General features: G+C 42.2%; 1 protein-coding gene across 1 annotated transcript; it reads right to left on the reverse strand.

Moving 5' to 3' along the window:
* Positions 1–19,929: 19,929 nt before the first annotated feature.
* LOC100654642 (cathepsin G-like) lies at positions 19,930–23,793 on the reverse strand. Its single transcript, XM_003421016.3, has 5 exons — positions 23,418–23,793; positions 21,805–21,952; positions 21,245–21,380; positions 20,778–21,032; positions 19,930–20,345 (listed from the first exon to the last, which is right to left on the reverse strand). The coding sequence occupies exons 1-5, from the start codon at positions 23,470–23,472 to the stop codon at positions 20,190–20,192; spliced, it is 750 nt and encodes a 249-aa protein (XP_003421064.2). The 5' UTR covers positions 23,473–23,793; the 3' UTR covers positions 19,930–20,189.
* Positions 23,794–24,245: the final 452 nt, after the last annotated feature.

The raw sequence follows: 24,245 nt of genomic DNA on the forward strand, positions 1-24,245 counted from the left end.
CAGTGTAGGATAGACTTGATAAGAGCAGAGATGCAAGTCAAAGTAAGTACTGCATTTGATCATCTGTCACTTTGCCAGTGCCTAAAAAAGAATATTTTTAGTAGGCACGCAGTTCAGCAAAGTATTATCAGACAAGGACACAGAAAGAGTAAAATATTCTACTGCATAATAAAGACAGAAAAAAAAGAAGTTGTTATTTTAATTAAATATGGGATAACATATTGCATAAAATCTGCAAAATTGCAAATATTGCATAATATCTGCTTTATTAACCCTACTTTATTTACAGTTAAAAAATCTTATATGTGTGTAACAGTATATTTTGTATATTAGGACAACACAATTAAATATCCTATGTATTGTAAATATCTAATAAAGGGTTAAAAAATATGGAAATGAGTTTCTGTATCAGAAGTTTGAAATAAACATTGTAAAATATCATTACACTCTTTTCACAAATATTAATTTCCAATTCATCCTAATATTAGTTACTACTTATTGACACTGCTAGTCATGTTGTTGATTTGTTTAAATAATAGCAAATGTAAAAAAATTAAATGATACATTAGAATATAAAATTTCAAATAAATATCTATTATAAATGTTTGATGTAAAATAATAACATGCATACATATAATTATGTATTATATATATATGCTATTGTTGTGTGCCATTAAATTGATTCTGACTCATAACGAACCCATAGGGTTTCCAAGGCTGTATATCTCTATGGAAGCAGACTGCCACATCTTGCTCTCATGGAGGGGCTGGTGAGTTCAAACTACCAACCTTTTGGTTAGCACCCAAGTACTTTAACCACTGTGCCACCCGAAATCTGTTGCTGCTGAGTTGATTCCAACTCATAACTGTGTCACCACATATGTGCATGTGTATGTATATAGATAGATACACATATACATACATATGTATGCATACATGTGCATATAGGTATACATATGCCTATACATCTATACATCTCTATCTCTTTATCTATATCTATCTACATGCTGCCCTCCATATCATGCCAGGAAGGCAGTGTAGGGGCAGGACTGAAGCTTGGCTTCTCTGCACCAGAAACTTGGCCTCTCCACACACTAGAGAGAAAGTTTTTGAGGATAATGAGCCCACATCATATGCAAGGTGGGTGTCTTAGTTATATAGTGCTGCTATAACAGAAATACCACAAGTGGATGGCTTTAACAAAAAGAAATTTATTCTCTCACAGCCTAGGAGGCTAGAAGTCTGAATTCAGGGTGCCAGCTCCAGAGGAAGGCTTTCTCTCCCTGCCGGTTCTGGAGGAAGGTCCTTGTCATCAATCTTCCCCTGGTCAAGGAGCTTCTCAGTGCAGGACCCTGGGTCCAAAGGACAGGCTGCTTTCCTGGCTCTGGTTTCTTGGTTGTATAAGGTCCCTACGTCTCTCTGCTCGCTTCTCTTTTATATCTCAAAAGAGAGTGGCTCAAGACACAACCCAATCTTGTAGATTGAGTCCTATCTCATTAACACAGCTGCTGCTAATCTCACCTCATTAACAGCATAGAGGTAAAATTTATAACAACAGGAAAATCACATCAGATGACAAAATGGTGGACAATCACACAATATTGGCCAAGTTGACACATATTTGGCCAAGTTGACACATATTTGGGGAGACACAATTCAATTCTTGACAGTGGGCATCTGCCTAAGGACATAAAAGGGGCATAGTAAGTTCAGAAGAACCATGGAATTCAGAGAAAAAGAGCTGGTCCACAGTCCTTGGGGAAAGAACATGTTTGTGGTTTCACTGCTGTGTCACAAGGCCTGTCACTCAGGCAGCTGATGAATGTTCACTTAAAGGTGGGAGGAATAAATTCCAATCCTGTTACAGAGAACATCATCTCAAGCACATAGGCCCTATTGACCAGGTTGCCAGCTACAGGCATGGAACACAATCCAGATACCACTCAGCTGTGACCATGTGGAACAGGCTGAACGGACTGCAACTGATAAGTGAGTGGGGTTGGATGACACTGAGCCTATGTGGGGTTGTGGGGTGTGCTGGGCTGAATGAGAGAAGCTGAGTAGTATCTAAGTATTTGGGAGGTGTGTTTACATGTGTGTGGACCAAGCCTGTGTGTCACATTCCCCTAAGCTTTGTTCTGCTGGAAAATGTCTGGTTTTCCTGAGCACCACCCCTGACAATATGAGAGGCCATAAGGCAGGAACCAGATGGAACATCAGTACTGAGGAGAGGCTGTGCTGAGCCATGGACAGAGGGAGATGATGATGGTGCATCACAAAGAAGGTAGTCCTGGTGGAAACCATGCCAGGACCCTATTGTGTCATTTGGAGGCTTAGTTGCTTTTCTCCCTGTTCTCTGTCCACTTGGGCTGGGGTGGGATAAGGAAGGCAAAAAGGCTTCATTGAGAACCTCATGTAGCAAGTTCCATTGTTCTTCTGAAGGAGAAAATCCACCAATTAATAGGCTCAGGCAAAAGGTGACCTTAGAGATGATGATACAATTCAAACAATATAATGAACAGGTGTGAGTTGGGTGGCTTGTGTGGGGAGTTTGGGTATGTATGAGCAGAAGGAGCAGAGAAGAGGGTGGAGGAGGTACAATCAGGTCCTGCCTGAGACACAGCAAAAGATCAATGACTGTGTCCAAGGAAGAGACAGAAGGCAGCTCCTCCACACTGGCCCATAACCAAAAACCCAAACCTGTTGCTGTTGAGTCGATTCCAACTCCTAGTGACCCTATAGGACAGAGTAGAACTGCCCCATAGGGTTTCCAAGGACTGGCTGGTGGATTCAAACTGCTAACCTTTTAGTTAGCAGTTGTATATCTTAACCACTGCACCATCAGGCCTGCACACTGGCAGGTGGTCTTTATTAAGAGCCTAACATTCTCCCTCCACACAAGTGTGAATTGTGCCACAGATGCCAAGGGCCAGTCACTTAGATACACTAGGATACATTCATTATTTTGTGAACCAAGGGCACAAACCTGGAGATTCTGGTGAAGACTTTAGGAGGGTTATTCTCGTTTCCAAGTCTGACAATCCCCTGGGCAATATTATTATACACCAAGGGTTTCCCAGAGCCTCCCTTTAGGCGTAGAATGGAAGATTCTCAGTGCAGACCCCTCTAGTCTCCCTTCTCAGGCTCTTTTTTTTTTATGGTTACCTGTCCTCCAGCCTAGAGCCTAAGTGTTCAGAGAAGGATGGGGCTGAGGGGTCAACATTTGCTATGGCTCTTAGTGAAGGTGTGGTGAGCAGGGAACTTTGGTGAAGGGTAAGACAGTACACGATACTGGAGAAGCCAGCACAACTTGTCCAAATCAAGGTCATGGAAGCTCCATAAACACAATCAAACTTTCTGAGGGACCAAATTACTGGGTTGAGAGCTATGGAGCCACGGTCTTGGGAGCATCTAGCTGAATTGGCTTAACACAGCTTATAAAGAAAATGTTCTACATTCTACCTTGGTGAGTAGTGTCTTGGGTCTCAAAAGTTTGCAAGCAGCCATCTAAGATACTTCAAAGGTCTCACCTCATCTGGAGCAAGGGAGAAAGAAGAAACCAAAGACAAGGGAAAGATTAGTCCAGAGGACTAATGGGCCACAAGTACTACAGCCTCCACCTGACTGAATCCAGCACAGCTAGATGGTGCCCGGCTACTATCACTGACTGCCCTGACAGGGATCACAATGGAAGGTCTCAGACACAGCTGGAGAAAAATGTAGAACAAAATTCTAACTCACCAAAAAAAAAAAAAAAAAAAAATTCCAGACTTACTGGTCTGACAGACTGGAGAAATGCTGAGAGTATGGCCCCCGTACACCCTTTTAACTCAGTACTGAAGTCACACCAAAGATTAGACAGGCCCGCAAAACAAAACGAGACTAAATGAGCACACAAACCCAGGGGCAAGGACGAGGAGGCAGGAGGGGATAGGAAAACTGGTAATGGGGAACCCAAGCTCAAGAAGGGGAGAGTGTTGATACATTGTGGGGTTGGCAACAAACGTCTTTCTATAGTAAGTATAAGTGTACATATAACAGCAGAGGAAAAGGCAAATTATAAAATTTTAATATAATAATCAAAAATTGAAAAAAATTAAACAGGGTTTATATTATAAAACATCCTAAACCAAACCCAGTGCCACTGAGTCGATTCTGACTCATAGCGACCCTATAGGACAGAGTAGAACTGCCCCATAGAATTTCCAAGGAGCACCTGGTGGGTTCGAACTGCCAGCCCTTTGGTTAGCAGCCGTAGCACTTAATCACTACTCCACCAGGGTTTCCCAATATTTTAAAGGCATTCCATAATTACAGAGAAAGAAGCTAACAAGACACAGGTCAGCCTTCCGAGGAGCTCACCATTCGTGTTTACGTAGATTGTAAAAAAAAAAAAAAAGAGAGAATTTTAAATAGATCCCAGATAGAAATAAGGCCTACGTTTTTCTGTAAAAGTATCAGTGAAGGTTTAAAGGTAAGATCTATTATTCCAATTATAAAATGAAACCTCTCCCAAATCATAATCCAGAAAAAACGCCAATCTGTATGACTCGTTCTGTATCCCAAGTCTCAATTTTAAGAGTTACCTGCTGAATTTGCCAGCATCCATCTTTTTTGGATATGACATAAAATAGCATTTCTAGGAAAAGATTCTTTACGTATAACTAAGCACCATTCACCTATGCCTCTTACTTCTACCTGTCAGTAATGCTTACCGACATCAAAGCCTTCAGAACTCAGGACAGCTGGGATAAAAGTAAACCTCTTGGGATTGTCAGGAAAGTCTGGTTTCATCTGTCCATATTTCGCACTTTTTCTATTTTTGGAAATAATAAGTTTGGGGTGAGCACTTTCAGAATCTAGTGTCAAATCTTCCTTTAATATGCTGATCGTTTTTTGCAGGCCAAAATATTGTGGAAAGAGATAGCAACTCTCCTTCTTCAATCTGTATGAAGACTACAGGAGTTTTTAGGGTTTTATACTTGTTCTAGATGCTTTGAATACCTTTCAGTAAATCCAGGTCTGCCTGCTCACATTTTTCTGTAACTCCACTAAGTAGATTTTTTAGCTTAGAAAAGTGGTCAGAAATTTGGCTACTGTTTTAAACTAGTTTTTCTTCAACATCCTTCTCTTCTATCATTAATTCCAAAAAGAAAAAAAAAAATGGCATCTTGTCCCTGTTCCAGCAAATGCTTAAGTTGATTAAATTCACAGCTTAATTCTCCTCTCAAATTTTCCACCTTCTGCCTCAGTTCAAATGATTTTGAGGCTTGCCTTTCTATCCCCTTTTCAGCATGCTCAGCCTTCTCCCTCAGGGGCTCAATGTACCTTTTGAGCTCCGTCCTGTGACTAGTTCCTGGTTGCCTGATGGGTATCAGGTAATGATCCTGGTGGTTGGAGGGGATCCTGCATAGGGGACACAGCAGCTCCAGGTCCTGCTCATAGAACAGGACTAGCACCTGGTTGTGCTTCTCACACAGTGATTTCTCTCCCTGTCATTTCCTCTTGCTCCTCTTGATGGGAAGTTGCTTAACAAAATCAGTCCTGTGACGTAATTGGGTGTTCTTCTTGACATTCCCACTAAAGCAGTGATGGAGGCAGATGGAACAGGGGAAGGTGTCCTGTAGACCTTCCCAGTACTGGTAGTTGCAGGGGTAACAGAAGTTGTGGCCACAGTCAATGCTCACTTGCTCTCTCAGGTATACCAGGCAGATTGGGCAGCTGGTCTGTTTGGAGAGCAGCCAGAGGCTGCAAAATCCATTGTGCAGTGAGGGTTTCAGTCTGAGGCAACTCTTCAGACAAGCCTGGTGACCGAGAAGCTAGGAAAAGTGAGATGATGACCTCAGTCCTCACTATTCTACTTGGAAGTCAGTATGAGTGTTTCTGTCTCTTCACTCTAATTCTGCAGGAAGCTTCCAAGAAAATTCATGGCCCTCCAGCAAATTTTTGATCTTATTATCTTCTCCTTTATCCACTGGTTCTCCCAAATCAAAGACCGGACTTGAAGTCCCCTTGGTCAGGAAGGAGCCACAATTGCAAGGCACTTACAGTTTTGGAGGCTGGGAAGTCCCAATCTGTGGGTCAGGCATCAGGCTGGAGGGTTTTCCTAATTCACATAGTTTCAGGGGCTGACAAAACCAAAATTGGCAGGTCAGAGAGCAGACTGCTGGCTCACATCCCAAGAACTGGAGGTCAGATGATGAGTCAGCTGCAGGATCTAGAGCAAGAGCCAGCCTTGCTGGCCATTTATATACTAGAAGCAGATCATACCCCCAAGGAACTCCCCTTACATATGATAGGCTGCTCATATCAGATCTCATAATGGAGGCAATTGCATTGTATAAGATCTCATTATGGAAATGATTGCATTATATTGCATTTTATCATGGAGGTTACTACGCTATATCACATCTCCTTTTTTCTGTCAGTATGTCATACTATGGGTGCTTGTGTGTTGCTGTGGTACTGGAAGGTATGCCACTGGTATTCAGAAACCAGCAGGGTCACCCATGGAGGGCAGGTTTCAGCTGAGCTTCCAGACTAAGACAGATTAGGAAGAAGGACCCAGCAGTCTACTTCTGAAAAGTATTACCAGTGAAAACCTTATGAATAGCAGAGGAACATTGTCTGATACAGTGCCTGAAGATGAGCGTCCCCAGGTCGGAAGGCATTTAAAAGATGACTGGGGAAGAGCTGCCTTGTTAAAGTAGAGTTGACCTTGATGACGTGGGTGGAGTAAAGCTTTCAGGGCCTCCACTTCCTGATGTGGCATGACTCAAAATGAGAAGAAACAGCTGCAAACATCCATTAATAATCAGAACCTGGAATGTACAAAATATGAATCTAGGAAAATTGGAAATTATCAAAAGTGAAATGGAATGCATAAATACCAATACCCAAATTTTTATATCTTAGGCATTAGTGATCTGAAATGGACTGATATTGGCCATTTTGAATCAGATAATCACATAGTCTACTATGCCGGGAATGACAACTTGAAGAGGAATGGTGTTTCAGTCATCGTCAAAAAGAACATTTCATGATCTATTCTGAAGTACAACACTGTCAGGGATAGGATAATATCCATATGCCTACAAGGAAGACCAGTAAACAGGACAATTATTCAAATTTATGCACCAACCTCTAAGGCTAAAGTTGAAGAAAGTGAAGATTTTTATCAGCTCCTACAGTCTGAAATTGATCGAACATGCAATCAAGATGCATTGATAATTACTGATGATTGGAATGTGAAAACTGGAAACAAAGAAGAAGGATTGGCAGTTGGAAAATATGGCTTTGGTGATAGAAACAATGCCAGAGACCAAATGATAGAATTTTGCAAGATAAATGACTTCTTCATTGCAAATACCTTCTTTCACCAACATGGACGGCTACTCTGCACATGGACCTCGACAGATGGAATATACAGGAATCAAATCGACTACATCTGTGGAAAGAGACAATGGAAAAGCTCAATATCATGTCAGAACAAGGCCAGGGGCTGACTGTGGAACAGACCATCAATTGGTCATAAGCAAGTTTAAGTTGAAACTGAAGAAAGTCAGAGCAAGTCCACGAGAACCAAAGTACGACCTTGAGTATATCCTACCTGAATTCAGAGATCATCTCAAGGATAGATTTGATGCTTTGAATGCTAATGGCCAAAGACCAGGCAAGTTGTGGAATGACATCAAGGACATCATTCATGAAGAAAGCAAGACAGGAAAGAAAGAAAAGACCAAGATGGATGTCAGAGGAGACTCTGAAACTTGCTCTCAAACTTCGAGCAGCTAAAGCAAAAGGAAGAAAAGATGAAGTAAAAGAACTGAAGATTTCAAAGGGCGGTTCTAGAAGGCGAAGTAAGTATTATAATGACATGTGCAAAGAGCTGGAGACAGAAAACCAAAGCAGAACACACGCTCAGCGTTTCTCAAGCAGAATGAACTGAAGAAAAAATTCAAGCCTCGAGTTATAATAGTGAAGGATTCTATGGGGAAAATATTAAATGACATAGAAAACATCAAAAGAAGATGGAAGGAATACACAGAGTCATTATACCAGTAAGAACTGATAGACCTTCAACCATTTCAAGAGGTAGAATATGATCAGGAACTGATGGTACTGAAGGAAGAAGTCCAAGCTACACTGAAGGCATTGGCGAAACACAAGGCTCAGTTGAAGGAATATCAATTGAGATGTTTCAACAAACGGGTGCAGCACTAGAGGTGTTCACTAGTCTATGCCAATAAATTTGGAAGACAGTTACCTGGCCAACTGACTGGAAGAGATCCATGTTTATGCCTATTCCCAAGAAAGGTGATCCAACCAAATGTGGAAATTATCGAACAATATCATCAATATCACACACAAGCAAAATTTTTGCTGAAAAGATCATTCAAAAGTGGCTGCAGCAGTATATCAACAGGGAACTACCAGAAATTCAGGCTAGATTCAGAAGAGACTCAGATTCATCATTGCTGATGCCGGATGGATCCTGGCTGAAAGCAGAGAATACCAGGATGCTTACCTGTGTTTTATTGACTATGCAAAGGCATTCGGCTGTGTGGATCATAACAAATTATTGATAATATTGCAAAGAATGGGAATTTCAGAACACTTAATTGTGCTCATGATGAACCTGTATATAGATCAAGAGGCAGTTGTTCAGACAGAACAAAGAGATACTGATTGGTTTAAAGTCAGGAAAGGTGTGCATCAGGGTTGTATTCTTTCACCGTACCTATTCAATCTGTATGCTGAGCAAATAATCTAAGAAGTTGGACTATATGAAGAAGAATGGGGCATCAGGATTGGAAGAAGACTCATTAACAACCTGCATTATGCAGATGACACAACCTTGTTTGCTGAAAGTGAAGAGGACTTGAAGCGCTTACTGGATGAAGATCAAAGACCAGAGCCTTCAGTATGGATTACACCTCAACATAAAGAAAACAAAAAATCCTCACAACTGGACCAATAAGCCACATCATGATAAACGGCGAAACGACTGAAGTTGTTAAGGATTTCGTTTTACTTAGATCCACAATCAACAGCCATGGGAGCAGCAGTCAAGAAATCAAAAGACACATTGCATTGAGCAAATCTGCTGCAGAGGACCTCTTTAAAGTGTTGAAAAGCAAAGATGTCACCTTGAAGACTAAAGTGCCCTGACACAAGCCATGGTATTTTCAATCACATCATATGCATGTGAAAGCTGGGCAATGAATAAGGAAGACCAGAGAAGAATTGGCACCTTTGAATTTTGGTGTTGGCAAGGAATATTTTATGTACTATGGACTGCCAAAGAACGAGCAAATCTGTCTCAGAAGAAGTACAACCAGAATGCTCCTTAGAAGCAAGGATGGCGAGACTGTGTCTTACATACTTTGGACATGTTGTCAGGAGGGATCAGTCCCTGGAGAAAGGCATCATGTTTGTAAAGTACAAGGTCAGCAGAAAAGAGAAAGGCCCTCAAGGAGATGGATTGACACAGTGGCTGCAGCAATGGGCTCAAGCATTACAAGGATTGTAAGGATGGTGCAAGAATGGTGAGTGTTTCCTACTGTTGTACATAGGGTCACTACAAGTCGGAACTGACTCAGCGGCACCTAATAATGACATGTGGTGGTGATTATATCATATCTCACGGAGGTGATTAGACTATATCAGATCTTATCATGGCTGTGAATACTTTATATCAGATCTCATCATGGAGGCGATTGCATTATATTACATTGTTGTCAGGTGCTGTCCAGTCGGTTCAGACTCATATTAACCCTGTGTACAACAGAACAAAGCACTGCCTAGTCCTGTACCATCCTAGTTATGCTTGAGCCATTGTTGCAGCCACTGTGTCAGTCCATCTCCTTGAGGGTCTTCGTCTTTTTCACTGACCTTCTACTTTACCAAACATGACACCCTTCTCCAGGGACTGGTCCCTCCTGATAACGTGTCTAAAGTATGGAAGACAAAGTCACACCGTCCTAAATTCTAAGGAGCATTCTGGCTATACTTCTTCCAAGACAGATTTGTTTCTTCTTCTGGCAGTCTGTGGCATATTCAATATTCTTTGCCAATACCGTAATTCAAAGGCATCATTCCTTCTTTGGTCTTCCTTATTCATTGTCCAGCTTTTGCATGCATATGAGACAATTCAAAACACCATGGCATGAGTCAGGAGCACTTTAGTTCTTAAAGTGACATCTTTGCTTTTTAACACCTTTAAGAGGTCTTTTGCAGGAGATTTTTTTAAAATAATTTTTATTGTGCTTTAAGTGAAAGCTTACAAATCAAGTCAGTCTCTCACACAAAAACCCACATACACCTTGCTACACACTCCCAAATACTCTCCCCCTAATGAGACAGTCTGCTCTCTCCCTCCACTCTCTCTTTTCGTGTCCATTTCTCCAGCTTCTAACCCCCTCCACCCTCTCATCTCCCCTCCAGGCAGGAGATGCCGACATAGTCTCAAGTGTCCACCTGATCCAAGAAGCTCGGTCCTCACCAGCATCCCTCTCCAAACCATTGTCCAGTCCAATCCATGTCTGAAGAGTTGGCTTCGGGAATGGTTCCTGTCCTGGGCCAACAGAAGACCTGGGGGCCATGAGCACCAGGATCCTTCCAGTCTCAGTCAGACCAATAAGTCTGGTCTTATGAGAATTTGGGGTCTGCATCCCACTGCTCTCATGCACCCTCAGAGGTGCTCTGTTGTGTTCCCTGTCAGGGCAGTCATCAGTTGTAGCAGGGCACCATCTAGTTCTTCTGGTCTCAGGATAATGTAGTTGCTGGTTCATGTGGCCCTTTCTGTCTCTTGGGCTCGTAATCACCTTGTGTCCTTGGTGTTTTTCATTCCCCTTTGGTCCAGGTGGGTTGAGACCAATTGATGCATCTTAGGTGGCTGCTTACTAGCGTCTAAGACCCCAGACGCCACTCTTCAAAGTGGGACGCAGAATGTTTCCTTAACAGATTTTATTATGCCAATTGACTTAGATGTCCCCTGCAACCATGGTCCCCAGACCCCTGCCCCTGCTACGCTGGCCTTCGAAGCACTCAGTTTATTCAGGAAACTTCTTTGCTTTTGGTTTAGTCCAATTGTGGTGACCTCCCCTGTATTGTGTACTGTGTTTCCCTTCACCTAAAGTAGTTCTTATCTACTATCTAAAGATGAGTACTCCTCTCCCACGCTCCCTCCCTCCCCCCTCTTGTAACCACAAAAGAATGTTTTCTTCTCAGTTTAAACTATTTCTTAAGTTCTTATAATAGCGGTCTTATACAATATTTGTCCTTTTGCAACGAATTTCACTCAGCATAATGCCTTCCAGGTTCCTCCATGTTATGAAATGTTTCACGGATTCCTCACTGTTCTTTATCGATGCGTAGTATTCCATTGTGTGAATATACCATAATTTATTTATCCATTCATCTGCTGATGGGCACCTTGGTTGCTTCCATGTTTTTGCTATTGTAAACAGTGCTGCAATAAACATGAGTGTGCATATATCTGTTCGTGTAAAGGCTCTTATTTCTCTAGGATATATTCCAAGGAGTGGGATTGCTGGATCAGATGGTAGTTCTATTTCTAGCTTTTTAAGGAAGTGCCAGGTAGATTTCCAAAGTGGTTGTACCATTTTACATTCCCACCAGCAGTGTAGAAGTGTTCCAGTCTCTCCACAGCCCCTCCAACATTTATTATTTTGTGTTTTTTGGATTAATGCCAGCCTTGTTGGAGTGAGATGAAATCTCATTGTAGTTTTGATCTGCATTTCTCTAATGGCTAATGATCGTGAACATTTCCTCATATATCTGTTAGCTACCTGAATGTCTTCTTTAGTGAAGTGTCTGTCCATATCTTTTGCCCATTTTTTAATTGGGTTATTTGTCTTTTTGCAGTTGAGTGTTTGCAGTATTACGTAGATTTTAGAGATCAGGCGCTGATCAGAAATGTCATAGCTAAAAACTTTTTCCCAGTCTGTAGGTAGTCTTTTTACTCTTTTGGTGAAGTCTTTGGATGAGCATAAATGTTTGATTTTTAGGAGCTCCCAGTTATCTAGTTTTTCTTCTACGTTCTTTATAATGTTTTCTATACTGTTTATGCCATGTATTAGGGCTCCTAATGTTGTCCCTATTTTTTCTTCCATGATCTTTATCGTTTTAGGTTTTATATTTAGGTCTTTGATCCATTTTGAGTTAGTTTTTGCGCATGGAGTGAGGTATGGGTCTTGTTTCATTTTTTTGCAGATGGATATCCAGTTATGCCAGCACCGTTTGTTAAAAAGACTGTCTTTTCCCCCATTTAACTGTTTTGGGGCCTTTGTCAAATATCAACTGCTTTATATGTGGATGAATTTATGTCTGGATTCTCAATTCTGTTCCATTGGTCCATGTATCTGCTGTCATACCAGTACCAGGCTGTTTTGACTACTGTGGTGGTATAATATGTTCTAAAATCAGGTAAAGTAAGGCCTCCCAGTTTGTTCTTCTTTTTCGGTATGAAATTGGTGATTTGTTTCTCCATCTCCTTAAAGAATGTCGTTGGGATTTGGATCAGAATTGTATTAAATGTATAGATCACTTTTGGTAGAACAGACATTTTTATAATGTTAAGTCTTCCTATCCATGAGCAAGGTATGTTCTTCCACTTATGTAAGTCTCTTTTGGTTCCTTGCAGAACTGTACTGTAGTTTCCTTTCTATAAGTCTTTTACATCTCTGGTAAGATTTATTCCTAAGTATTTTATCCTCTTGAGGGCTACTGTAAATGGCATTGATTTGGTGATTTCCTCTTCGATGTTCTTTTTGTTGATGTAGAGGAATCCAACTGATTTTTGTATGTTTATCTTGTATCCCGATACTCTGCTGAACTCTCCTATTAGTTTCAGTAGTTTTCTGGAGGATTCCTTAGGGTTTTCTGTGTATAAGATCATGTCATCTGCAAATAGAGATAACTTGGCTTGTTCCTTGCCAATCTGGATGCCCTTTATTTCTTTATCTAGCCTAATTGCTCTGGCTAGGACTTCCAGCACAATGTTGAATAAGAGTGGTGATAAACGGCATCCTCGTCTGGTTCCCGATCTCAATGGGAATGTTTTCAGGCTCTCTCCATTTAGGGTAATGTTGGCTGTTGGCTTTGTATAAATGCCCTTTATTAAAAAAAAAAAAATTATTATGTTCAGGAATTTTCCTTCTATTCCTATTTTGCTGAGAGCTTTTATCGTGAATGAGTGTTGAACTTCGTCAAATGCCTTTTCTGCATCAAGTGATAAATTCATGTGATTCTTGTCTTTTGTTTTATTTATGTGGTGGATTACATTAATTGTTTTTCTAATGTTGAACCATCCTTGCATACCTGGTATGAATCTCACTAGGTCATGGTGAATTTTTTTTTATATGTTGTTGAATTCTATTGGCTAGAATTTTGTTGAGGATTTTTGCATCTGCATTCATGAGGGATATAGGTCTATAATTTTCTTTTCTTGTGGTGTCTTTACCTGGTTTTGGTATCAGGGATATGGTGGCTTCATAGAATGAATTTGGTGGTATTCCATCCTTTTCTATGCTCTGAAATACCTTACTAGTAGTGGTGTTGACTCTTCTCTGAAAGTTTGGTAGAACTCTGCAGTGAAGTCGTCCGGACCAGGGCTTTTTTTTGTTGGGAGTTTTTTAATTACCTCTTCAATCTCTTCTTTTGTTACAGGTCTATTTAGTTGTTCTACCTCTGTTTTAGTTTAGGTAGGTAGTGTGTTTCTAGGAATTCATCCATTTCTTCTAGGTTTTCAAATTTGTTTGAGTATAGCTTTTCATAGTAATCTGATATGATTCTTTTAATTTCAGTTGGGTCTGTTGTAATACCGCCCATCTCATTTCTTATTCGGGTTATTTGCTTCTTCTCCTGTTTTTCTTTTGTCAGTTTGGCCAATGGTTTATCAATTTTGTTGGGTTTTTCAAAAAAACAGCTTTTGGCCTTGTTAATTCTTTCAATTGTTTTTCTTTTTTCTATTTCATTTAGTTCAGCTCTAATTTTTATTATTTGTTTTCTTCTGGTGCCTGTGGGTTTTTTTTTTTTGTTGTTGTTGCTCTCTTTCTATTTGTTCAAGTTGTAGGGATAGTTCTTTGATTTTGGACCTTTCTTCTTTTTGGATGTGTGCATTTATTGATATAAATTGGCCTCTGACCACTGCTTTTGCTGTGTCCCAAAGGTTCTGATAGGAAGTATTTTCATTCTCATTGGATTCTCTGAATTTCTTTATTCCATCCTTAAAGTCTTCTATAATCCAGTCTTTTTTGAGCAGGGTATTGTTCAGTTTCCAAGTGTTTGATTTCTTTTCTCTGCTTTTCCTGTTATTGATTTCCACTTTTATGGCCTTATGGTCAGAGAAGATGCTTTGTAATATTTCAATGTTTTGGATTCTGCTAAGGCTTGCTTTATGACCTAATATGTGGTCTATTCTAGAGAATGTTCCGTGTACACTAGAAAAGAAAGTATACTTGGTTGCTGTCGGGTGGAGTGTTCTGTATATGTTTATGAGGTCAAGTTGGTTGATTGTGGCATTTAGACCTTCCATGTCTTTACTGAGCTTCTTTCTGGATGTCCTGTCCTTCACCGAAAGTGGTGTGTTGACATCTCCTACTATTATTGTGGAGCTGTCTATCTCACTTTTCAATGCTGATAGAGTTTGTTTTATGTATCTTGCAGCCCTGCCATTGGGTGCATAAATATTTAATATGGTTATATGTTCTTGGTATATTGTCCCTTTAATCATTGTATAACGTCCTTTCTTATCCTTTCTGATGGATTTAACTTTCAAGTCTATTTTGTCAGAAATTAGTATTGCCACTCCTGCTCTTTTTTGATTGTTGTCTGCTTGATATATCTTTTTCCATCCTTTGAGTTTTAGTTTGTTTGTGTCTCTAAGTCTAGGATGTGTCTCTTGTAGGCAGCAGATAGACGGATCTTGTTTTTTAATCCATTCTGCCGCTCTCTGTCTCTTTATTGGTGCATTTATTCCATTGACATTCAGGGTAATTATGAATAGGTATGAATTTAGTGCTATCACTTTGATGTCTTTTTCTGTGTGTTGACAGCTTCCTTTTCCCACTTAATTTTATGTGCTGAGTAGATTTTCCTTATATATTGTCCTTTCCTCATATTCGTTATTGTTGATTTTGTTTCTGCTGAGTCTGTATTTTTCTCTTGTATTTTATTTTGATGAGTAGGATAGTTTGTCTCCTTTGTGGTTACCTTATTATTTACCCCTATTTTTCTGAATTTATAACTCAATTTTATTTCTTTGTATCGCTGTATCTTCCTCTCCATATAGAAGGTGTGTGATTACATTTCCTACTCCCTCTTTATTATTTTAACATTGTCTTCTTTCATATAATAACATTGCTGTTACCCTGTGTTGGGATTTTATTTTTTTTTTTAATCTTGCTTTTTTTTTTTTGGATTTCCCCATCTAGGTTGACTTCTGGTTGATCTGCCCAGTGTTCTAATCTTGGGTTGATACCTGATATTATTGATTTTCTAACCAAAGAACTCCCTTTAGTATTTCTTGTAGTTTTGGTTTGTTTTTACGAATTTCCTCAACTTGTGTTTTTCTGGAAATGTCTTACTTTCACCTTCATATTCAAGAGACAGTTTTGATGGATATATGATTGTTGGCAGGCAATTTTTTTCCTTCAATTTTTTTAAATATGTCATCCCGTTGCCTTTTTGCCTGCATGGTTTCTGCCGAGTAGTCCGAGCTTATTCTTATTGGCTCTCCCTTGTTGGTGACTTTTCTTTTATCCCTTGCTGCTCTTATTATTGTCTCTTTATCTTTGGTTTTGGCAAGCTTGATTATAATATGTCTTGGTGACTTTCTTTTAAGACCTGCCTTATGTGGAGTTTAATGAGCATCTTGGATAGATATCTTCTCATCTTTCACTATATCAGGGAAGTTTTCTGCCAACAAATCCTCAACAATTTTCTCCGTATTTTCTGTTATCCCTCCTGTTCTGGTACTCCAATCACTTGTAGGTTATTTCTCTTGATAGAGTCCCACATGATTCTTAAGGTTTCTTCATTTTTTTAAATTCTTTTACCTGGTTTTTCTTCAAATATATTAGTGCCAAGTGATTTATCTTTGAGTTCAGAAATTCTAGCTTCTACTTGCTCAATTCTGCTCCTCTGACTTTCTATTGAGTTATCTAATTCTGTAATTTTATTGCTAATCTTCTGAATTCCTGATTGCTCTCTGTCTATGGATTTTTCCAGCTTATTAAAATTTTCATTATGTTCCTGAATAATTTTCCTGAGTTCTTCAGTTGCTTTATCTGTGTGTTCCTTGGCTTGTTCTGCGTATTGCCTCATTTCCTCCCTGATGTCTTGAAGGGTTCTGTACATCAAACTTTTGTATTCTGCATCTGGTAATTCCAGGAATGCACTTTCATCTAAAAGATCCCTGGATTCTTTGTTTTGAGAGCCTGTTGAGGTGATCATGGCCTGTTTCTTTATGTGACTTGATATTGTCTGTTGTCTCCGAGCCATCTATAAGTTATTGTATTAGTTTATGCTTGCTTACTGTATCATAGCTGCTTGCTTTGTTTTGTTTTGGTATACCCCTTTGGGCTGCTTGAGTGAGCTAGCTTGATTATTTTCACCTTTGGAGCTCTGGTGTCCTGTCCCAAGCTGGCTAGAGCTGTTATCAGGTATATCGTTCTAGGAGTCCATTCAGGTTTCTTGTATGAATTCAGCTCAGGTTTCCAGGTAGCTGATACCAAGCATGTGGTACAGGCTCTGTCCTACAGTCTTAGAGGGGCAGGAGTGATTGGCGTTTATACCCGTATCTGATTGCAGCAGGGGGTCATGCTGTGAACAAGGCAGGGGCCTGAGAAACGACCCCCAAGTGTCTCTGAGGAAAATGAGTCTCTGTTCCCTAGAGTGTGCTGGTGAGTGGGCTCTGCAGAGAGACCATGGGCACCCAAAGATTTTGTTGTAAGGACTGGGAGGTACCAGTTATCCCTGGAACCCCTGTCGCGGGTGGCTGGGCAACCCAAGTGGAGCCACCAGTCCTTAGGTCCCTGTTGTGGGTAGGTGAGGACCTTGTTTTATAAGCAAAGCTGTGGGAAACGTCAAACACCCACCTCTCCACCGCACCGCTGAAATGGTTGGAGTTTGCCAACAAGGGCCTATTCTCCCGAAATAGGCCCACACAGGTCTACACAGAAGGGAAATGTGCTCAAGGTCCATGGACGGTTTATGCCTGGACAGGAGCAGCCTCTGTCCTGAGTTTCCCCAGTTAATGGAGCTAGCAAATTATCTTTTCCCTCCAGATGCAAATTTTTTCCTTCCCCAAGGCTGGCAGGACGGGTCCAGGTGCTCACCAGGGCCTATCTCAGGCCCAGGGATTCAGCTGCTGAAGCTGAGTTGGGGGTGGGGGGGCGCAGTAAAATATACGCAAGTACTTAGCTTTTGCTGAGAGCGCCCTTCTGCTCAGGCTCCGGAGGTGTGAGTGTGCTGTGTGGCTGGCTGTTTCTCCCTGAGGGAACTGCAGCTGAAGATTAGTACCAGCCCGTTGCAGCCGCTGCCGCAGCCGCTCCTGCTCCGGGAATGGTGCTGAGGGCTCCCCGCGATTCAGGTCCAGTAACTCCTCTCTGCTTCTGAACTGCCTCTTCCTCCGCCTGCCCCTCAGTTCGTTGTCTAAACTTGCCTCTGATGCTCAGGGCTCCCAGCTTGTCACAAATATACTCGTTTCACTTGTTTTTTCGGGTCTTTGTTGTAAAGAGGGCTCGACGGAAGCGTCTGTCTATTCCGCCATCTTGGCTCCACCCTTGCAGCAGATTTGATCGGTGCAGTATGCCATTTGATTTCTTGACCTCTGTTTCCATGGGTGTTGATTGCGGATCCAAGCAAAAGGAAATCCTTGACAATCTCAATTTTTTCTCAGTTATCACAATGTTACTTATTGGTCTAAACGTGAGAATTTTTCTTTTCTTTAACTTGAGGTATAATCCATACTGAAGACTGTAGTCTTTGATCTTCATCGCTAAGTGCTTCAAGTTCTCTTCACTTTTGGCAAGCAAGGTTGTGTTATCTGCATAGTGCAGGTTGTTGATGAGTCTTCCCCCAATCCTGATATCACATTCTTTGTCACATAGTCCAGTTTCTCAGATTATTTGCTCAGGATACATATTGAATAAGTGTGGTGAAAGGATACAACCCTGACACACACACTTCCTGATTTTAAACCACGCGGTATCCCCTTGTTGTATTCAAATAGCTGTCTTTTGGTCTGTGTACAGATTCCTCATGAGCACAATTAAGTATTCTGGAATTCCTATCCTTCAAAACGTTATCCATAACTTGTTATGATCTACACAGTCAAATAGCTTGGCATAGTCAATAAAACACAGGTAACATCTTTCTAATATTCTCTGCTTTCAGTTAGGATCCATCTGACATCAGCAATGACATCCTTCATTCCATGTCCTCTTCTGAATCTGGCTTGATTTTCTGGCAGTTCCCTGCTGATGCACTGCTGCAACCACTTTTGAACCACCTTCAGCAAAATTTTACTTGTGTGTGATATTAATGATATTATGTGATAATTTCCACATTTGGTTGGATCACCTTTGTTGGAAATAGGCATAAATATGGATGTTTTCCAGTAAGATGGGCAAGTAGCTGTCTTCAAAATTTCTTGGCATAGACGAATGAATGCTTCCAGGGCTTTGTCGTTTGTTGAAACATCTCAGTTGGTATCCCATCAATTCCTGGAGCCTTGTTTTTACGTCAATGTCTTCAGTGCAGCTTGGACTTCTTCCTTTAGTACCCTAGGTTTTTGATCGTATGCTACCTCCTGAAATGGTTGAACATCAACCAGTACTTTTTGGTACAGTGACTCTGTGTATTCCTTCCATCTTTTTTTTTTTAATAGCAGTTTAGATGAAGGATTACAGAACAAATTAGCCTCTTGTTAAACAGTTAATGTGCATACTGTTTTGTGACATTGGCTGCCAACCCCAGGACATGTCAACACTCTCCCCTTCTCAACCTTGGGTTCCCCATTACCAGCTTTCCTGTCCCCTCCTACCTTCTTGTCCCTGGGCTGGTGTGCCCATTCAGTCTTGTTTTGTTTATAGGCCTGTCTAATCTTTGACTGAAGGGTGAACCTCAGGAGTGACTTCAGTACTGAGTTAAAAGTGTATACGGGGGCCATACTCTCGGCATTTCTCCAATCTGTCAGACAAGTAAGTCTGGAATTTTTTTTTTTTTTTTTTTTTTTGTGAGTTAGAATTTTGTTCTACATTTTTCTCCAGCTGTGTCTGAAACCTTCTATTGTGATCCTGGTCTGAGCAGTTGGTGGTTGTAGCCAGGTGCAATCTAGTTTTGCTGGACTCAGTTGGGTGAAGGCTGTAGTACTTGGGGCCCTTTAGTCCTTTGGACTAATCTTTCCCTTGTGTTTTTGGTTTTCTTCTTTCTCCCTTGCTCCAGATGGTGTGAGGCCAGTGTAATATTTTAGATGGCTGCTCACAAGCTTTTAAGTCCCCAGAAGCTACACACCAAAGTAGGATTTAGAACATTTTCTTTCTTAACTATGTTTAGGGCCAGCTCTTTTGCCAGGATTGAGTCTGAACTCCTCTAAGAAGGTGGGGCCTCTTTCTCAGGAGAGCTTCTTCCCTCCTTCGGGCCATCTATTCTCCTCAGCTTACTGTCTCCCCTGCTTCCCCAGATGCATTAAGGAGTGGTAGAAGGGCATATCTCTCCCAGGTCAGGGCTTTTCAACCCTACCAAAGATTCTCCCTGCCAGATATTAAAAAAAAAAAAAAAAAAAAAAAAATTTTTTTTTTTTTTTTTTTTAAAAACATGGGCTGTTGGTGTACATAAGCACAGGTAGACAAAGGGGACAGAATTGAAATTTCATGAAAAGTTCCACTTTAATATATAATAATGGTGGCATCTCAAATAATTGGAAAACAGTGAAGTTTTAAGAGATGGGCAGAGGCAGGGGAAAAATGGATGAGGAGGAAGCAAGAAACAGTTGAAATGGGAACAGAGGTCTACCTGTTGCACATTTGTTGTGCACCGAATGGTGTTCTATGAATAAACAAGAAATCTGTTATTTTCACTCTAGACATGGACATTTATTAAGGCTATGGCACTGTCCCCACCATTCGCCACCCCAAGGAATAAGAGTCAGTCTTCCCAGTTTAACCCTGCTGTTTGAAGCGTCTCATTGTTCTGTTTATCCAGGACAAGAAGCTTGAGATCCTGATGAAGACTGCTGGAGGGGTCCCACTTGGTTTTCCATAAGAGACGATGCCCTGGGCCACGTTGTTGCACACGAGGGGGCCCCCGGAGTCCCCCTGTGGACAGAGAGAAGAAAAGGACTGAGCCATGCAGACCCCCTCCAAGGCCTATCCCTAAATCTTAAGCTCTCAGAAAGTAGCCAGTCTCCTCTAATTGAGCTTGAGGTGAGGGAAGTGGTGCAGAAGGCCAGCCTCTGGATCTTTCCATCATCATGCTTGCTATCTCTATTTCCAACCAAAGCCACATTTACAAGTGCTGGCTATGCTTACTGTCTCTAGCCCAATGCAAGCCAAGGTGCTTTCACCTACCCCAGGAAAACTGCATGTAAGTGTGTGGTCAGATGCTCCTCATATTCCCCAGGGGGCCCTCCCTGCACTCTGTTCTGGCCCCCAGGCTGAGGACATGGAGAAGTAGTCTGTTCCTACTACTCCAGTTCTGCCCAGGCCCCTCTGTCCCAAGGCCATGTTGGCAGATGTCTGAATCCTTACCAGGAAGACAGACTTCTGCTTTCTTGGGTTTCCCACACAAATCTGCAATCGGTCAGTATAGAAACTGAAGCGAATGCGGCACTCCTTAGCTGTCTCCACTCTCAGCTGCACGTCCTGGAGTGTGCTTGTTCTCCTGTTCAGGCCAACCAGGCCCCAGCCGGCTGCAGTGCACAAGGCACCAGGCCTCAGTCTGGCCCGGGTCTGAGGCAGAGCCACAGGTCTCACAGCTTCATTTTGTCTGGCTCTAGTCTCCAGCTGGCAGGAAGAGTACAGGTATTCATGCCAGCTGGAACCCCAGCCAAGGGCTTGGGGTCTGTTGCTGTGGACTCCCGCTTCACCCCATGCCCCTATCACCACCTTGGGTGATGCCTCTGCTTCCTCCTCCACAGTCCCAGGACACAGGGGAATTGCCTCCATGGAAGGGGCCCACTAGGTGTGGGCGAACCATAGGGTCAGGCAACTGGTACCTGCAGCAACATGATGTCGTTCCATTTGTTCTGAGAATTATATTCAGGGTGGGGGATAGTTCTGAGCACAGGGATGTGCTGCTGGGTGCTTTCTAGCTCCTGGATGTTGTGGGCCCCCAAGATGACATTTATGAGCCTGCAAAGGAAAGGTGGTCTAGAGGTAAGTGTTAGTCACAAGTGCTACAGTCTTCCAGCTCTGCAGGGCAGGTGGACAGCCCAGAGCAGGTAGGACACAGCTGAGGGGAAATAGGATGGCCCTGGGGCTGAGCTGCTCCATGTCTCTGCTTTTTCTCAGCCCTAAGTTTGGGATTATAGGGACACAGTGACCTTAAAGTTTGCTTCCCCAGATTAAATTGAGCCCCACCTCCACCTCTTTTTATTTTCCAACCATGTGTTCCTTTTTCCTTCAGGAGTGCCATTTGCACTGACCTGTCTCTTTCCGCCAAGACTTACTGGATCTCTTTTTCATCCTTTTATTGCCACAACCCTGCTTTCGCATGGCTCCTCTGATGAGCTCTTTTGGACCCTGTGTTACTGGCTGCCTCAGAGGGACTCCTCACCTTCCCAGGCAGTGAGCTGCTGTCAACACAAAGTCTTCTCGCACCAGGAAACCTCCACAAATTTTTAAGCCAGCCGGAGTCAAAATCTGAAGATAAGCCATATAGGGGTGGGAGTGGGGCCTGGCCTCTTGGCCTCCGATGATTTTCCCTGGAAGAAAGCATTTGGCATAAATCTTGTGCTCCCTAAACCTGCAGTGTGGCACCAGACTAGTGGCTCCAAGATTGGCGGGGGAGGGTTGGGGGGGGTTGGAGAAGAGATGATGCAGTAGGGGGAGGGAGGAGTTGGAAATTGGTGGTGAGAACTGGGGTCTGCAGTCTGCAGGGCACCAGACACTGGGAGTGGACTCCAGGGCTCTGCAGGAAGCACTGCTGGCTTGAAGGGAGACTCATCCTCCTTCCCAGATCTACTCCCCCCACCTCCTGAAAAAAGGGGAGAACAATCTTTGGTCTAGGCAAGGCCAACTTCAGCCTCATATATCGAGGATATTTGCTCTGCGGTCAAGATCGACATCTGGAGGCCTCTGGAATGGGCTGTCCTTGGAATTTTCTGGTAGTTTCTTCCTCACGGAAGATCCAGATCCTTCTGAGTCCAGCTATTGCCAGCTCATGACCATCAAGGGATTCGTTTCTAAGGACCTGGACATGAGCTGATGGGACTGTTATTTTTGTATCCTTATCTCCTTGGCTTTGATGCTTGGACTGCAGAGTGAATTTACACAGCACATTTATATAGCACTCACTACATGCTGAACACTATTCCAAGAGCTTTATGTACACTAATTTAACCCTCATAGAAACTCTATGGGGTAGGTATCAATATTATCCCTGTTTTATAGATGATGAAACTGAGAAACTGTGAATTTAAATAACTTTTTTAAAGACACAGAATTAGAAAGTGACCAAGGCAGATTCATAGCCAGGCAGACTGAATTCAGAGTCTATGCCCCTGACCACTATATAGTGGTTATTTGTTAGGTGGGTTGGGTCAGGGTGAGGAAGGGAAGGGCAGGTCTGTACATGGAACTTACCTAAACCATTGGTAACTATTGGGGAAGATGAGTGTGGTCAAAGGCCTGGAATGCAAGAAGATGTGGGAAGTAGACCTGAGGTGTCTTTACTGTGAGAGTGTTGGGGCCTTTGGGCCAGTGAGCTCACCAAATCTGAAGCAAAGTGGGCTTTGGGCTACTTTCCTGGCAGAGCTGAGAGACTTAGACTACGAACAGCATAAAATTGCAATTAGCAACTGTGTCCTCCTATGAACACAGAGATACTTCCACCATGTCACACACTGCATATAAGCATGTTTTCCTCGGATTAGAGAAAGAAGGGATTTTATTGCTTCTCATTTCTAGCTTCCCTACTTTCACCAGAATTCTGTGACCTTCTTGAAAATGACTATCCTCAGATGACAAGGACGTGACCCAGGGGAGGGAGAAAACTGACTTGGCCTCCTAGGGAAGGGCATTCCATTCGCATTGATTTTCTATTCAGCTTTAGACTTCAGAAAGTTGCTGGAGTGAAACAAGGCCAGGATATGTCTAAGGATGTGGCCAGAGGTACCTGGAGACACCATAAGAAGGGCTTTAAACCCTGGGGGGAGGATGGTCACTCACCTGCTCTAGTCCCAGGGGGTAGAAGAAAGACCAACAGGATCAGGAGTGGCTGCATCTTCCCTGGATGGCTACTTGGTCAGTTGCTGCTTGTGTTTCTGCCTGCTTGACATTTAGCCCCAAAGAGAGGAAGGAAGGGGAGGAGCAACTGGGAATCCACAGTCCCATTCTCCTGTTGGAGTGATAGGTTTCATCACCCTAGGCTGGCCAAGAGGTTCCCCACCAACTGCCAGTGATCTGGGTGAAGACAGAACAATCCAAGCAAACATCGTGATCTCCCACACAATTTCTGAGTCAAGGCTGACAGCAGAAACAGGGACCCAGGGCAACCAGAACGGGGGTTTTGGGCACCTTGTCCCAGAACCCTAAACCCACTAAGTTTAATAATATCCCCAACAATGCATGAAAGCTGGAGGCTGCCTATGTACTCCCATTTCCATTCCTCCAGGATTAGAGCTTCAGTTCTTTGGAACTTTAGGGGTTCTTAAAATGATTGCAAGATTCCTGGATTGCTTATTCATTTCTGATTAATAAGAGTTCGATAAGTGTGCATAAAAGATGGGTGGGATATAGAATGAGGATACCAAGACAAAGTCAAAGGGGGCAAAAGAGGTCCTTTAGCCCAAAGCCACCTTGCTGAGAACCCCGCTGTTCCCACTTGTTCCTAGAAGTTGTCAAGGCAGATTGCGTAGCTGTTTTCCCTGAGTGGAGGGTGCTGCCAGAAAAAAGAAAAGAGAGAACCAAGGCTCATCCACTGATAATTACCTTTTCATGTCGCTTAAACCTTGACAAACACTCATTGAAAACTATACACAGTTGAAAAATTTTACT

Source organism: Loxodonta africana, chromosome 10 (genome assembly GCF_030014295.1).
Source record: "Loxodonta africana isolate mLoxAfr1 chromosome 10, mLoxAfr1.hap2, whole genome shotgun sequence".
Taxonomy (NCBI): domain Eukaryota; kingdom Metazoa; phylum Chordata; class Mammalia; order Proboscidea; family Elephantidae; genus Loxodonta; species Loxodonta africana.

What these genes read in the sequence shown, in the direction of transcription:
- LOC100654642 (XM_003421016.3), bottom strand. Translation starts at nt 23,472, where the DNA reads ATGCAGCCACTCCTGATCCTGTTGGTCTTTCTTCTACCCCCTGGGACT. An exon ending in ACCCCCTGGGACTAGAGCAG is followed by an intron (nt 21,953 to 23,417) that starts GTGAGTGACCAT and finishes GCTTTCTTCCAG; the next exon opens with GGAAAATCATCGGAGGCCAA. An exon ending in ACGACATCATGTTGCTGCAG is followed by an intron (nt 21,033 to 21,244) that starts GTACCAGTTGCC and finishes TCTTCCTGCCAG; the next exon opens with CTGGAGACTAGAGCCAGACA.